Here is a 15413-nt window from a genome sequence, read left to right as displayed (position 1 = left end):
ATTGGCTTTTCCTATCACATGGAATACAATGCTCATTACTATTATGATTATTAAAATACTGCAATACATTCAGCAACAGTAAATATTCACACTCTTGTTTGCTGATAATAAGAAGTAAACCCCATTCCGGCACACTATGCCATGCAGTTAAAAATGAGAGAAAGGCAAATGGAGAAAATGTTCAAATAAAAGAGTGCAAAGTGGATTTTTTTTTTTTTTTTTTGCCTTTGTCATTTCTTCAGCTCTCTTAGGCTAATCAGAGATATATGTCTGCTCTCACATTTCTATACACTAAAAATGTTTTCCCTGCCAACAGTGGATGGTGCAAAAGTCCAAAAGTGCTTAAGAGATATGTGGAAAAAAGCATTAAGTGCAATGGACTGATGTGTTTTTTAAAGGGTAAATTCACATTATCACACATTAGAAGGTGATCCATATATAGTCTAATTTGCATAATTTGGAGCAAAATGCCAAATAATAAAATAAAATTTGATTTTAAAGCTGAAATTGCTTCGTGCAATGACTGCATGTACTATATTATACTGTATTATATTTATATTCTGCAGCCTATCTAGAAGATTAATAGCAGACATGCTAATGTGCCAACTATTTATCACACAGGTATTGTTATGCTGTGTCATATGAAGGAGCGCTGCGTCTCGACAAGTATAGATTTGCTGATAAGTCAGTGTGTACGCTGATGTCCTCTTGCCTGGATACATTCATCTGTCCTTGAAAATCATGCCAAGTCCTTTCAAGATTCTGCTGATTATGATGAAGTGTAGTCTAACATGGGACTGTGATGTAATATGAGCGCTGAGTATACTTCCAGTTTTAATGCTGCTCAAAATAATTTTTGATTTGTTTTCTTCTGTCTCTTAGTCTGCTAATACAGTCCAGAAGGACATTACACAACTGCCTACCCCGTCATTACAGTATTTACTCTAACAGTAAAGTTTTTCAAGATTAAGTATTCGCCTCAAGCACATATAAGCGATCACATTTTTCTTCAAAGTGCACTGGATGGAAGATAATATAATTATACATTTCAGTCATGCTCATAAAGGTAACTGACATAGTAGTTGTGGTAATTGCACTTTGACACATCCACATGCAGGCAGACAACTTATGTGAAAGCTGTCTCACCACACACACACATCCATAGATTTTCTTAATCACATATCTAAGTCAGACTTGCAGGGTGGCTGGAGCGTATCCCAGCTGCCATAGGACCACACGCTGCTTACTAATACTGCAATTATCTGCCACAAATGCTGTCGTGTTTGGAATACAAAACAGAGAGAAGATAAACTGATTATACCAGTGTATCTTATTAATGGATATGTTTGATTTGTCCATGTGATTTCATGCCCTCTGTATAAATAAATGCTTTTCTCTATCAGTGCATGCCATTCTTTTCATTCTGCCAGGTGCTGTTACTTTTGTTTAGGGAAAGTGTGCTTCCATACTTGTTTGCAGATGACATTTTCTGGGCAGCCCTCTACTGCTGCATCCATCACTTGCTTCTCCTCCTGCTCAGTCTCGCGGTGGTAAAAATAGTTAAAGTTAGACACAATGACAGGGACGGGCAGGGCAATGGTCAGGACACCAGCGATGGCACAGAGAGTGCCAACCATTTTGCCTCCCATGGTGATGGGACACATGTCTCCATAACCCACAGTGGTCATTGTCACCACAGCCACCAGAACCCATCAGGGATGCTAACAAACTGTGTCTGGGGCTCATCCACTTCTGCAAAGTAGATGGCACTTGAGAATAGGATGACTCCTATAAAAAGGAAGAAGATTAGCAGCCCCAGTTCCCTCATGCTGGCTTTCAGGGTCTGGCCCAAATCTGAAGCCCTTTTGAGTGTCGGGATAGTTTAAAAATTCTGAAAACTCTCACTAGTCGGATGATTCTTAGAATTGCCAAGGACATGTTCTGACTAGAATTTAAATCATCATCAGGTGTTGTAGCCAGTTCAGTTCCCAGGGTTACAAAGTAAGGAATAATAGAGACGATGTCGATGATGTTCATGATGTTATTGAAGAAATCACTTTTGCTGGGGCACACTACGAAGCGGACACAGATTTCAAAGCAGAACCAAATGATGCAAATTGTCTCCACTATGAAAAAGGGGTCTGTGAAATATGCCAGCAGGTTTTTAGTGGTTGGATGGAGGCCAGAATCGACTTGGGTGCCATTGACAGTTTGGGTTACACCTGGAATAAAGTCATTGTCCTCCCTGAACTCTGGCAGAGTCTCTAGGCAGAAGATGAAGATAGAGATGACAATAACCAAGACAGAAACCCAGAGCTACAGATTTGGCTGCACTGGAGCTCTCTGGGTATTCAAACAGTAGCCAAAACTGTCGCTGGAGTTCATTGGTGGGTAAAAGAACTTCTGGCTCTTTGATAAACCCTTCATCTTCACGAAATTGCTCCATCGCTTCATGACCAAGTTCATAGAAAACAATTTCATTAGCAAAAACATCTAAGGGTACGTTGGCTGGTCTACGGATTCTCCCTCCTGACTGATAGTAGTAGAGAATCCCATCGAAAGATGGGCGGTTTCTGTCAAAAAGTACTCGTTTCTCATTGGGTCAAAATAGCTTATCCTCTTCATAGGGTCACCAAGCAGTGTCTCCGGAAACTTATTCAGGGTGCTGAGCTGGGTCTCAAACATCAGTCCTGAAATATTGATGACAACTTTCTCATCTTTTTCTTCCATGCAGGGCTTTTTCAAACAAATCTTCATTTTCATAATAATCCCTCGGCATCTTACTGAAGACACTGTCAGTGGGAGACTCACTGTTGATCAGGAGCTTTAGATTAGAGATCAAACGCCACTGCTGGAGTTGGCTTTAGTGGTCTGTGTAAGAGGAGTGGAAGGCGAGAGCCCCTCTGCAACAGACTGATGGCTATGTCGTCCTCTGCGTGGCGATTGTTGAGGAGAAGTCAATCGTTGGGGTTAAAAGGTTCTGATCAGGGGGCCTCTGAGGTGGGTGAAGTTGGGTACCCAGAGTCATTTGGGTCTCCCAGGTTGATGCCAACATCATCCATGTTTTCAAAATTAACAAGTGGCACCTCCATTGCCTGTCTTGTCACTAGCCACAGCTCTGTCTTTCAGCCTTGTTTAGGAGACAGAGGAGGCACCACAGCCGGTGCCACGCTGAAGATCCTGGCAGGGTTTCCCTCCTTCTGGCTATCATTCAGGCAGCTGTACACTACTTTTTGGGTTCAGACCCTCTGTGCAATCTGTGAAATAGGGGTGGGGAAAAAAGGAATGTTGTGAAATTGGGGTAAATGCTGCATTATACTTCTGTCAGCTCTTGTTTGGATCAGCAGAGAACCTGCCATCTGATACTTTGCTTGTACAGTTATTTTTTCCCCCCAATTCTCTCCCATGACCTAAACGAAAAACACAAACTCGGCAACTTCGCTGTGAAAATGCTTACTCAGAGTATGGATAGTATTATTGCTTATTATGTGTGGGCAAAACTGTTTCAAAACAAAGACTCATCAAAACCAAAGCACATTTATTTCCTCTCAATATCTAAATGTTTTGATTGTAAGTGCTTAGCTAGTGACTTGTTTAATTCATCCAAACACTGTTCGTCCTCAGGATAGTCTATCAGCATCACGTTTATCTTATCTCTAAGACACTGTTTATCATTCCATTTGTCTGGTTCGGACAGGTAACTAAATCCTGACATACGCTTGAAGGCTGCAACCTCTGTGTCCACGAGACACCGAGGGCCCTGACAGACACATAGGACTCAGTTTCCACTTGCAATGTAGCAGATTCTGTAACAGTCTGTTCTTATGTCAGAATATTACATAGAGTTTATGAAAAGCACAGTTTGGTCAACATTCTTGGATCTCAGACATTGTAATTGATTCTAAAAGCAACTTCCTGTTGCAAATATCTTACAGCTAGCATTATCTCACGCTGAGATGACATTGAAAGACACAATACATCAAACGATAGCTTTACTCTTATGAGGTCCGAGCATCAAAATATCCCAAATCACATCCAGATTTTCAATTAAAATGATAGAAAGTTTAATATCCAGCTGTGTGCAGATGTCTGCACCACTCACCCATGTCCCCAGCTCCGCAGAAGTTACTGTGCCCTCTCTATTCCGCCTGGCAGCTCCCTTCTGCTCCCCTTCACTCCCTTCACTCTCTCTTATCCAGACTCACAATCAAGAGTGTCTCTAGCTCTATTAAAGCTCCCACTGGGTAATTTAACACTGTATAGGAAACCAGAGATTGCCAGAGGTACCCCGCACATACTCACAAACATAACACTGTCGCACACACGCAACCACAGACAAACTAAAACACGTACAGCGAACTTACTGTACTTTGAATGTGGGGGGTCACCGGGCTTGTTCTCTTTGCTCCCTCCTCCACCACTGGGAGATAGGTAAGCTCTGTGATAGGAGATTACTCCGCAGGAGCCAATCGCTGTTTGATGAAGCAAAGGGAGTGTGGGACCCACTCTTTTCTTCTCCTTCCTGCAGAGTAAGCATCCACATGCAGATCATCCAACACACCCTCACCTTGGGGATTTAACCATATTCTTTCCCTGTTACAACACTTGCCATAGCTCTCAATATCCTCAGCAGCAAAACATATCTTCCCAGGGGCTTCAACTTTCTCTTATTTACAATTTTGTAAATGTACATGTAAATGAACTGTTATTTCTTCTGACATTTGACATTCTGACATTATATTGAGATAACTGCCACAGTGTTTCCCAAATGTTTACAGAAATCTCCTTTTGAAATAGTCCTGCAGCCATGTGAAAATCTATATAAATCTATAAATTGTAACAGTTCCCAGTCTGAGAAAAATGAGAATTAAGAAGCATATTTGAATTAATTTATGATAAATGGTTAAAAATTTTCAACAGGGATTTAGTGTATTATTTTTTCAAGCAAATCATGCAGGTGAATTATTGATCTTTTACTTTTAACGCCAATATAACCTGAAGAAAGGAGTCCAATTATATTACATTGTAATTACAGAGATGCTTTGATGTTTAATCCTGATGGGTTTTTTGAATGAAAAGTTTAATCAAAGACAACCTTGCACTTTTTCAGAATAGGTGCCATTTTGGCAACAATAGGTTAAATATTGTGTTACCGGATAGAAAAACCAGTTGATTAAAGCCAGAAATCCTCCCTTCATCTCACGTTTGTTCTGCTGCAGTCAGGAATTAGCCGTCTCCTGGTCCCCTGTAACACTGAGCAGGACTACTTCAGGCATAGGCACATGGCTTCAAGGTCACAGAAAACTATTAAGATTTTACAGTCTGTGCTTTCCCATACATCATCATAAACACCCACTTCTTGGCATGTCATTATGTGTTTTCACATGAACATCATGCTCATGTGCATTCATGAATATTAACTTAAGGGAGATCTATGCACACAGAGTATAGTAGTGACACAGAGATTTGCATGTGCAAACATCAACCAGCAGCTTTTTTTTTGTGTGATCATGCAATGTCCTGGACATGTCATTGAGTATGCAGTCAGCTGAAGCATGACCTGTCCACTTCAACACATCATAATAGAATTTGCTACAAGCAAGGACAGAAGAGGGGTGTTCATATACTACATGAGTCAGGCTGAGAGGCTAAATAATCGATGCATTCCCCTGCAAAATGATTTGTGTCACTAAAAGGAGGAAAGGGGAGGTAAATGCCTGAGATATGAGCTTCAGGATGGGCGTGGACTGCAGCTACTGCAGTGTTACTTGTCTCACGAGTACCGACAGGGTACCAGAGGGATAGCATCTATCCCTCTGCCCTTTCATGCAGCCCTCAATCCATCATCCATATCTCCTCCCTCCCAACATCCAGCCTCTCCTCGATGACACTGTCACCTTACCAATAAACACAACGTGTTGACAAAGCAGTTTCTTCATCCTGAAGGCTCACGTGAACCATACTGACACTGCATGAGTACAAAACACCTCCTGCACACCTTTATGGAGCTTGACTTTGAGCCATGGACACCTGATAGAAATAGTAACAGCTGCTGATCGAAGCTTTAAAACTTGTAGTATTGAATGATGTGAAGGAAGTATCAAGTTTCTTTAGTAACACTAGCAATATCATACTGTTGAAATACAAAGGTAAAAGTCCAGCATTCAGTTTTCTGTCTAAATAAGGACAATTGTATTTACTTTAATTAGCTCTGGAAATTTTATTATGAGAATACCTTGAAAGGTGTTTCCTTAACCGGTCTTTTGCCCTGCAGAAAGTATACTTGACCACTCTCATGCAAAAAAGAAAGTTTTCACAGGACTATGTAGTCCTGTGAAAGTTAAGAACACCTTTACTGTTTCCATGGAAATTAGGAGGGCAATTCATGTGCTGCTAATCAAAGGCATGTGATTAACTGATCATCAACAAGTGTTACTACCTCTATGAAAGTAGAAATTTTGGCAGTTTGTTGGCCTGGAGCATGAAGCTATGTGTTAACATTGCCAAAGAGGAAAGACATCAGCAATGATCTTAAAGAAACAATTGTTGCTGTCCATCAATGTGGGAAGATGTTTAAGGCCATTTCCAAACAATTTGAAATCCATCAGTGATTCACAAGTGGAAAATACTTCACAGGAGTTGTCTCAATGAATTCTCCCTCCAGGGTCAGATTATGCAATGCTGAGAGACCCTACAGACTACAGGCCTCAGTTAGCATGTTAAATGTTGAAGTTCACGACAGTACAGTTAGAAAAAGACTGAACAAATATGACTTGTTTGGAAAGGTTGCTAAGAGAAAGCCTCTTCTCTCTAAAAAAGTATAAATATGATGGTGTGAAAGGTACGTTGTTTTTGAAATGTGAATTAACATTAATATTTGTATACCTCTTTTGTTACTTTGACCTAAAACAACTGATTTTTTTTTTTTTTTGTTAAATGTTAAAATGCCCAGCAGCAAACCTTTACAGCATTATATATAAAATAGTTTTCACCTCTAATCACTAATTCCCCTACTCATGAAAACTTACAACTAAGCTTTATAGTATTTATTGATAACTTACAGCCCAATATTGTTATTTGCTGTAGCACCTATACAGTTAGATTAATCCCTCAAGCTTTCTCTTTTAGCCAACAATGATCCTAAAATCTCCACTATTTTCCGCTACTGCTCCTTAACCCCTTAACTGGCAGCAAAAAAAATCACCTGACAAAACTACATAACGCCTTCTGGTTTTTTTTGGCTCTGAAAAACCCATTCATAGCCTATTAACTGACCGCGTCTGGTCCGCCGAATGAAGTGCATTTTATATGGCAGGCTAGACCCTCCCATTTTGATTGACACCTCATTCGGCCAACCATGTTAAGAAATGGGTTTGCTATGGGCGTCACGTAGCTTTGTCAGGTGATTTGAATGCAGCCAGTTACACGATTGGCCGAATGAGGTGTCAATCAAAATGGGAGGGTCTAGCCTGCCATATAAAAGGGGCTACAAACGGCCATCAGCGGGCCCTGGCCAGTTAAGGGGCTACCTACCTGCTGTTTGGCAACATTTTACCCCCCAAACAGCTGCTTGTAGCACCCTAAAATCAACACTATGAGTGGAATAACAAAAAAGTTAAGTTGTGGGGACAGAAGCTAAACATTGAGCTGAAAATGAAGTAATGCTCTCCCCTCAGCCCAGCTGGTTGTGGCAAATGACTGCCCGTCCCTGAGCCTGTTTCTTCCTGTTAAAAGGGAGTTTTTCCTTCCCACTGTCGCCAAGTGCTTGCTCAAAGGGGGTCATTTTGACTGTTGGGTTTTCGCTGTAATTATTGTAGGGTCTCTACTTTACAATATAAAGAGCCTTGAGGCAACTTTTTCTTGTGATTTGGTGCTATATAAATAAAATTGAATTGAATTGAATTTATGCTTAGCAAAAACTGCAAATTTAGTTGGCAATCCTCTGATGTTCCAGGAGAAGGAAATGCTTTTAATGTGCTTTACTTTGTAATTTGAAACACTGTAATATAAAACATTGATTTTAGCTGCTTTAACTACTGTTTTCTAACGAATGGTCTCAGTTACATTCAACTGCTACAGTAATAGGTCTCATGTTTTCAATTAAAAGACTAAGTTGAAGGGTTGAAGGCTATTTGTACATCTGTTTTATACATACTTTCATGGGTCCAAAACTGTTATTGCTAAGAGACTAAATACTTTGGATGGGAGCTTCCATTGAACATAAGCTGGAAACTACTCATCTTGTGCACATGATCTAGGTAATACTATCTCAGAGGCCCCATACGTTCAGAATGCATTGGCTTGCGCATTAAGGGTGACAGGATTTCAAAGTGCATGTCAGGTAGCACAGATTAGACATTCCAGCCTTGTAATTTATAGCAGTTGTAAAGGCATCTGGTTACTTCAGTCTAGTAATCCTATATATTGCAGCAGAGGGTGACCATCTCACAGGACCTGTCCTGGACTCATCACATAAACATCACTGTGAAGAAGGCCAGACAGCGTCTCTACCTCCTCAGGCGGCTGAGAGACTTCAAGCTCCCACTCAAGGTGCTCAGGAACTTTTACACCTGCACCATCGAGAGCATCATGCGTGGGAGCATCACCACCTGGATGGGAAACTGCAACCAAGCAGGACTTCAGGGCCCTAAAAAGGGTGGTTTGTTCAGCTGAACGGACCATCAGAACCACCCTCCCCAACCTGCAGGACATTTACACCAAGCAGTGCAGGCTGAGGGCCATGAAGATCCTAAAACAGCCCAGCCACCCCGGACACTCTCTCTTCTCCCTGCTCCCATCAGGCCGGCGTTACCGCTGCCTGAGGACTAAGACTGAAAGGTTGAAGAAGAGTTTTTACGCACAAGCCATCCGTCTGCTCAACTCTGAGCCCTAACTGGGACCATTATTGCACATGTAAATATTATAATTTATAAAAGTGTGTATAGTGCATAGTATATAGAGTATAGTGTATAGTGTGAATTACTTTTTTATTTTTATTCTTCTTCTTATTTATATGTGTGTGTATATATGGTTGCAGGTACAAAATACATTTCACTGTGCATTGTACTGTGTATAACTGTGCATGTGACAAATAAAACACTATCTTGAATCTATCTTGAAATTTCATAGTACTAGATATAAAACTCCTACACAGCTCAAAATATGTTAGGGAAGCTAAAGTGACGTGTTCATCCAAAACCCCAGTTAATGTGGATTTAGTTTTGAGCTCAGCCATAGTACCCTGAAGATGCAGTGAACAGGGTTTCTCCATTTAAGGTTTGGGATATTTCATACTTTGACTCTATATCTTGATGGGGAAGGGGGGCATAAAATAAAATTTAAAAAATGTCTATTTAATTGAAGTCTCCTGAAAATACAATATTTAAACAATATAGGTTTGTTCGAGATGGAGCCCATATGACTCCCCCATCTGATGTACCTTTGTTTAACCATGGAAAGCTTCACAGAGATTAAAAGTCTCATTTTCCAAGCCTTATTTCCCTCTGAATATAGGCATGAATGATCAATTATCTACAGGTGGCACAGTTTCAAAGACTGACAATTTGTGCAGTACTGGTTGCCCACACACATTCAGATCGACAGAAGGCCATTTGATGTAAAAACAAGACTCCAAAAAGCTCAAAATTTCATCACAGGATCTGTAGGTAAGCTTTGAAAGTGTTGGAGTCAAAGTGCAATCAGAGAGACTGCACAAATTTGACCTGCATGGGAGGCACACCATTAATATTTAGAGGGTTGTTTGAAAGGAAGAGTTTCATGTAAACAAAACAAAGCAAAAACAAAGCCTTCAAAATATTGTGGATGAAGGAATTGTGTCCTGCAGTGTGCAGCAAAACGTTAGTTAAGAGAGTAATGGTGAGGTTGTTGTAGATTTCCCTGCTGGGGCAATGATAGCTTATTAGGCCAAGGTTTACTCACACCCTGCGCAGACCGATGGACACCATTGCCAGACAGGTCCTTGAATGGAACCAGCAAGGGAAGAGAAAAGTTGGGAGGCCAAAGCAAACCTGGAGAAGAATGGTTGAGGGTGACGAAAAGGCTGCTGGAATGACATGGGCTCAGCTGAAGGGAATTGCCCAAGATCGAGGCCGCTGGAGGAGTACTGCTGTGGCCCTTTGCTCCCCAAGGAATTCACGGAATAACAATAAGTGATCTACCGTATATTTTCTTCGTATTTGCTTGTCCAAAATGTTGCATAATCATCAATTTTCAGATTTTTTACCTATTTTTTCACATTACTGGACACAGAGATCTCGAACTCGGGTTTCAGGTGATTAAACACTGTCTTCTGTCCACTGTACACACTTCCCTCCAGTGGACTAAGGATTTAGTTTGGATTGGATGATGGAGACTCCAGTGCTCATTCTGTGAACTGAGGACTCTGTTAAGGAGATTACGTAACACAGGAGATCAGCCTGGAGAATCACCCTCACAGATAAACTGTAATGACTAAATACTACAGACTTAATTGAAATGTCTGGATTGTTTCCAGCCAGCTTCACTAATCAAAAGACAAGTGCTAATCTTGGTTGACTCTTTGGACCCATCATAGCAGGAGGAAGGTTAGCACTGACAACAAACCAATCATGGTGCAGCCACAACATTTAACACCCACAATCCTCCATGGCTTAAACTCACTGATTAAATTATACTTTTCTTTTCCCGACATCTTTCCCCCCCATTCCTTGGTTCTGTATTTTCTGCACTGCTTTTCCTATTCAAGCACAAAAACCCATCTTTCTTTGTGTAACTAATGCATGCTCTCAGTTCAAACAAACTGTAGATTCCTTCAAAGCACCATCACACACTGTGGGAGAATTATTCTGAAACCATACAACAAGGATGAATGCCACACACCACCCACTGTTTTGATATCAGCATTGCTCACCATTGGACAGGGAGGTTCCATGACTGCAGGTGCTGTGAGCTCATCCAAAGCCTCCCGAGTTACACCAAGCCTCCTCCTCATGTTCCCATATGGCCTGTTGTTGTGTACAAAACATTATAATGATGAGATTGATGAGTGAGATTGTTGAGAGAGAATCTTAGCTGAGATATTCTAGCATTTAAATATTATGATGAGACAAAAAAGGACTTTTATATTCACTAGTGAAATGTATTTTACAATTACGACCCTCATCATTGTAATTGTAAAGGTGTTCAGTACTGTCCTACTAATATAACATGCAATAACACTTTCACTGTTACACTGTAAAATGAAAACTAGCAATTGTTGATCTCAGAAAAGTTTCAGATTTATTTGACTCAAAATATAGATTTGCCATCAGGCTAACCCTAACCCTAACCCTAACTTCACACTATAGTTGCCCTAATATTTCTTTCTATACTGTATAACAATCTCTGGATTACCCAGAAGCCTGGGCTACAAAAATAAACTGTTTTACTACTTCAAAAGTCTACATACATTAATAACTGCATAATAGTAATGCACTTTCTTTTTTGTACAATAAAATAAAGCCTGTATTTAATTTACCTCATCATCCAGCTGTAAAAGAAGCTTGTCTGCACTCAGTCACGCACCAAGTTTGATTAAATATCTGACCGGCAATTGGAAAGTCTTAAGCAGGAGTTGTAAATCTCTCCAAAGCATGAGGTTTTGACAGAAGGGAGGGCTGTTACAGTTCAATATACAAGACAGATGTTTTAAAGAACAACAAAATTCAAGTCAATTCAGTCAGTCTGGGTAGCACGCAAATAAACACACCCTCATCATAGTAACACTCAATGAGGAGAGACAGCAGCTTTTCGGCTTTTGTGCAAGAACGTTCAGCTTACAGGGAAATATTATGAGAGACTGTAACACTGTAGTACTGCAGCAACAGCAACAAAATTAATTCACATGGGGACAGTAGATGTCACTGTAAACTTCTTTGTGATTCCTGAGTGGAAGATTGCTCTTTTCACTAGTTTGTCTTGTCCGTCTGTCCTTCTGCCGTCAGTGTAACAAGCCTGAAAACGAAAGCGCACCTGTGTTTATGCAGCATCAGGATCATTTTTCTCATTGCTAGTAAAGTCCTGAACCTATCCATCTGCCTGCCAGGTGCTCTTGCTTGGCTCACTATCATATTTCACACCCATGCGTAGGATTCACTGGTCAAATGCCAGTTTTTTTCTCTGCGTGCTCACCTTTTTGCCCTCACTCCGGTCCATTTACTGTTTGTTGAAAGTCACTGGGGGTTGATAGACTTAAGTGAGAAAAATAAAACAACACAAATGGTTATGTCAGATCATTTGAATTACATGTTCATATGTCATAAACTCTAAGACCGTCAGTACAGTAATGGGAGCAGTGAACTAGTAATTTAACTACATTTTGTCATAATTTAGATACACCATTCATATTTGCACAATGGCTCATTTTTGTCATTTGTATATAGTTAAATAAAGAAAAACAATTTTTAATAATTTATAATTTCGTTAGCCGGATAGCATAATTGCCTAAGATGTATTTTGGTCAAATTGAGATATCTGCCTAACTCTACTTTGCTAACACTGTAAAAAAAAGTTTTACATTTTGTTAGCCTGATAGCATAGGTGCCTAACTATTTTTTTAAGTTATGATAAAAAAATGAAAACTTTCTTTATATTTTTTTTATTTTTTTTTTTTTTACATTTTTCTACAAAACATATCAGCTTCAGCCAAGCTCCAGTGATCCGGGCTCAAAATTAAGCCAACATCTAAATGCCAAAACTGCAGTTCATTGAGTGGCCATTTGAGGGTTGGCTCTAAAAGTGATTCAGTCCACATAAATTCCCATGTTTAAAATGCTCAGCAGAAATAAATATTTAAAGTCTTCTAAAATATAGTTTTGAGTTCTCTAGCTGATTCTCTCCCTTTTTTCACAACTGTCTATGGGATTAATAAAACTCAATAAGTTATCCATTATAAGTGTGAGATGTAAACTGGGACGCAGATGTAACTGTTATGGATAACCTCAGCAAACTGGAGTCATAGCATTAGCCCTGATTAGCAGGTAAAATAACACTCCACCTTTTCCCAAACCAACCAGTGGACAAAATGTTAACACCAAGGCTTTAAAATGAGATGAGTGACTTCACAGTTGATATGTACATTTTTCATATACAGAATCTGGCTTCATATTTTATGGGTTCTAACAAGTAAATGCCATAGCGCTAACATGCTAAACTAAAATGGCATCCACAGAATATACCTGTTAAGTATCAGTATGCCAACACTGCCGGTGTGATTGTGCGCAGTGTTACAATGAATTAGTTTGAAACATGTTGTAGCTCTTGGAAAGGAGCTGATTTATAAGGTTCTTCTTTGATCAGTGAGCACTGTATGTTACATTTTATGCAAAGCTACATTGTTTTTTAAATAAATCCAACTGTTTTGTTAAGTTATTCATTAAATTTCAATATAAACATTGCAAACCAGTAGATTGTTCTACACTTAATAAATATAATTAACATTCACCACCTTTCTTTAGGCCTTATCACCAGAGTGCAGCTCTAATACTCACACAATATGCACTCTATAAGTCTGCTTCTAATACACTCTCCTGGAACACCGTTTCTGTTTGGCTTATAAAATATTTCTGCACCAAACGCTTGTCTTTAATCCATGTGAGGTCTCTGGTTGCTTTGTTCAGCCTCCGTGTATTGATATGTGCAGGAATTAGATACCGCAGCGTGTGTGACAGAGGTGCTGAAAAGCCCTCCTTGCGGCCATGTTGGTGGGGACAGACGGACAGGTATTCAACTCTAAACACTGGGTATCTTCTTATCCAGTGGAAAGCTGTTGGTCATTGTTGCCATGGTGTGGCTGCATGGGCTGCTGCTTCAGGAGAATAGAACAGCTAGCCTATAAATCTTTCAGACTGCAGAAGTCAGAGCGCTGGTTTTCACACACCACTGTGGGTCTGATAATGAAAAACTGGCTAATAGCAGTTTATTGAGAAGTACTGTGTTTACAGCTGTGCATTTTCCTGTATAAATGTCTAAAGGAAAAAAAAGTACCCCAGTTTAACACCTATGTATCAAAGTTATCAAAGTACCATACATCATAAAATGCATTTTTTCCCTTGCATTATGACTTTGCATTCCTCAGTGGTACTTGATCACTCTCTTTGATCAAACATAAATAATAAATGAAAGCAGGCTTCTTGCACGTGACATGAATGTTCCACCTGGGAACTCAATTATGTCAGGAGTTCCAGTGTGTTAAATAATAATGCAGCCATTTAGGATCAGGCGGCATAGAAAATACTTACCTTCATTATCTACACTACTTGATTTGGCAGTGTATCTGAAATTAAGCAAAATTTAGATTATTTATTTATTATTTATTTATTATTTATTTACAAAAAAGTATGATTTTCAGGCTGCCTGGATAATTTGTAAATTAAAACTTGATGAATACCATTTTATTATAAGCAGTCAAAAGTAGTAAAACAAAAATGTCCAAGTTGTTATTATCTTTTACAGTGTATTTGTGTGTATTTTTAAGAACTGCTGCTGTTAAAAAAAGAACCCCAAAACCCAAAAAATCCAACAACCACTTTTTGCTTTTGTAGTGTTTCTGGGCTAAGCATCATCCACACTGATGGCAATGCTTTGTTTCGGGCCTCTTCATCAAGAGATCATTGTATACATAATGAAAAAGCTCAGTGAATGCAGTGGGACACATTGAACCACTTATGGTGCTGCCTTCCTTCTGCTGCTCAGCTCATTTTCTGTTTGTAACTCTAAATTAGATTGCCTGTTAAGCACATTTGAATGCCCTCTTTCCATCAAGATTTAATTTCCTTCAAATGATTCCTCTCTGTTTGAGTCATTGTGATAGAAATCATATGTGCTGCGATAAGAACAAAAAAAAAAAGGGTAGGAAAGGCTTGCATTTGCCAGCCATTAACACTAAAATGCATTTTTGCTAAAAAATATCAATCATGATCTGTGAGAATGTGAAGGGAAGACAATGAAAAAAAAAAAAAAAGATGGTACATTTAAAACCAAAGGTAATGTTAGGATTACCCTTCCTGCTTTGTGCACAATCTCAGAGTTGGAAGTGGGATGTAAAAGGGGGAAGAGGCCCTGGGACTGAGACGTTGATAAAATATTAACTCACACAGGATATTTAAAGCCTCTGACATTCTTTCATTGCTCAACATGTTAGAAATGGCCTCCACAAGATGTGTACACAGCCAGCAGCAGGGATAGAGTTTTCCCCTTAGGTTAAGTAATCAAGAGAAATCAAAGATTGATCACAGATTTTAACATGGGCTGACAGCAAGTTTAATTTAGTTACAGTTTAAATTAAAATGCTAATTTGGATCATAGATATCTGCCATTTTTAAAAGAACGAAGCGCTGCTGAGCACACTGTGTTCACTGTAATGTATTCAGTGACTT

The 15413-nt window shown here is 39.6% G+C and overlaps 1 protein-coding gene across 1 annotated transcript; it reads right to left on the bottom strand.

Moving 5' to 3' along the window:
* Positions 1-1399: 1399 nt before the first annotated feature.
* On the bottom strand, positions 1400-3062 carry LOC115780272 (potassium voltage-gated channel subfamily A member 10-like). Its single transcript, XM_030729372.1, is given in 10 exon segments — positions 1400-1498; positions 1500-1699; positions 1702-1854; positions 1857-2310; positions 2312-2583; positions 2586-2739; positions 2741-2844; positions 2847-2970; positions 2972-2989; positions 2991-3062. Coding segments are annotated over 10 exon segments (1650 nt in total).
* Positions 3063-15413: the final 12351 nt, after the last annotated feature.

Source organism: Archocentrus centrarchus, chromosome 5 (genome assembly GCF_007364275.1).
Source record: "Archocentrus centrarchus isolate MPI-CPG fArcCen1 chromosome 5, fArcCen1, whole genome shotgun sequence".
Classification (NCBI taxonomy): domain Eukaryota; kingdom Metazoa; phylum Chordata; class Actinopteri; order Cichliformes; family Cichlidae; genus Archocentrus; species Archocentrus centrarchus.
The sequence above is the reverse complement of the archived record's forward strand: the minus strand, read 5'-3'. Positions and strand labels throughout refer to the sequence as shown.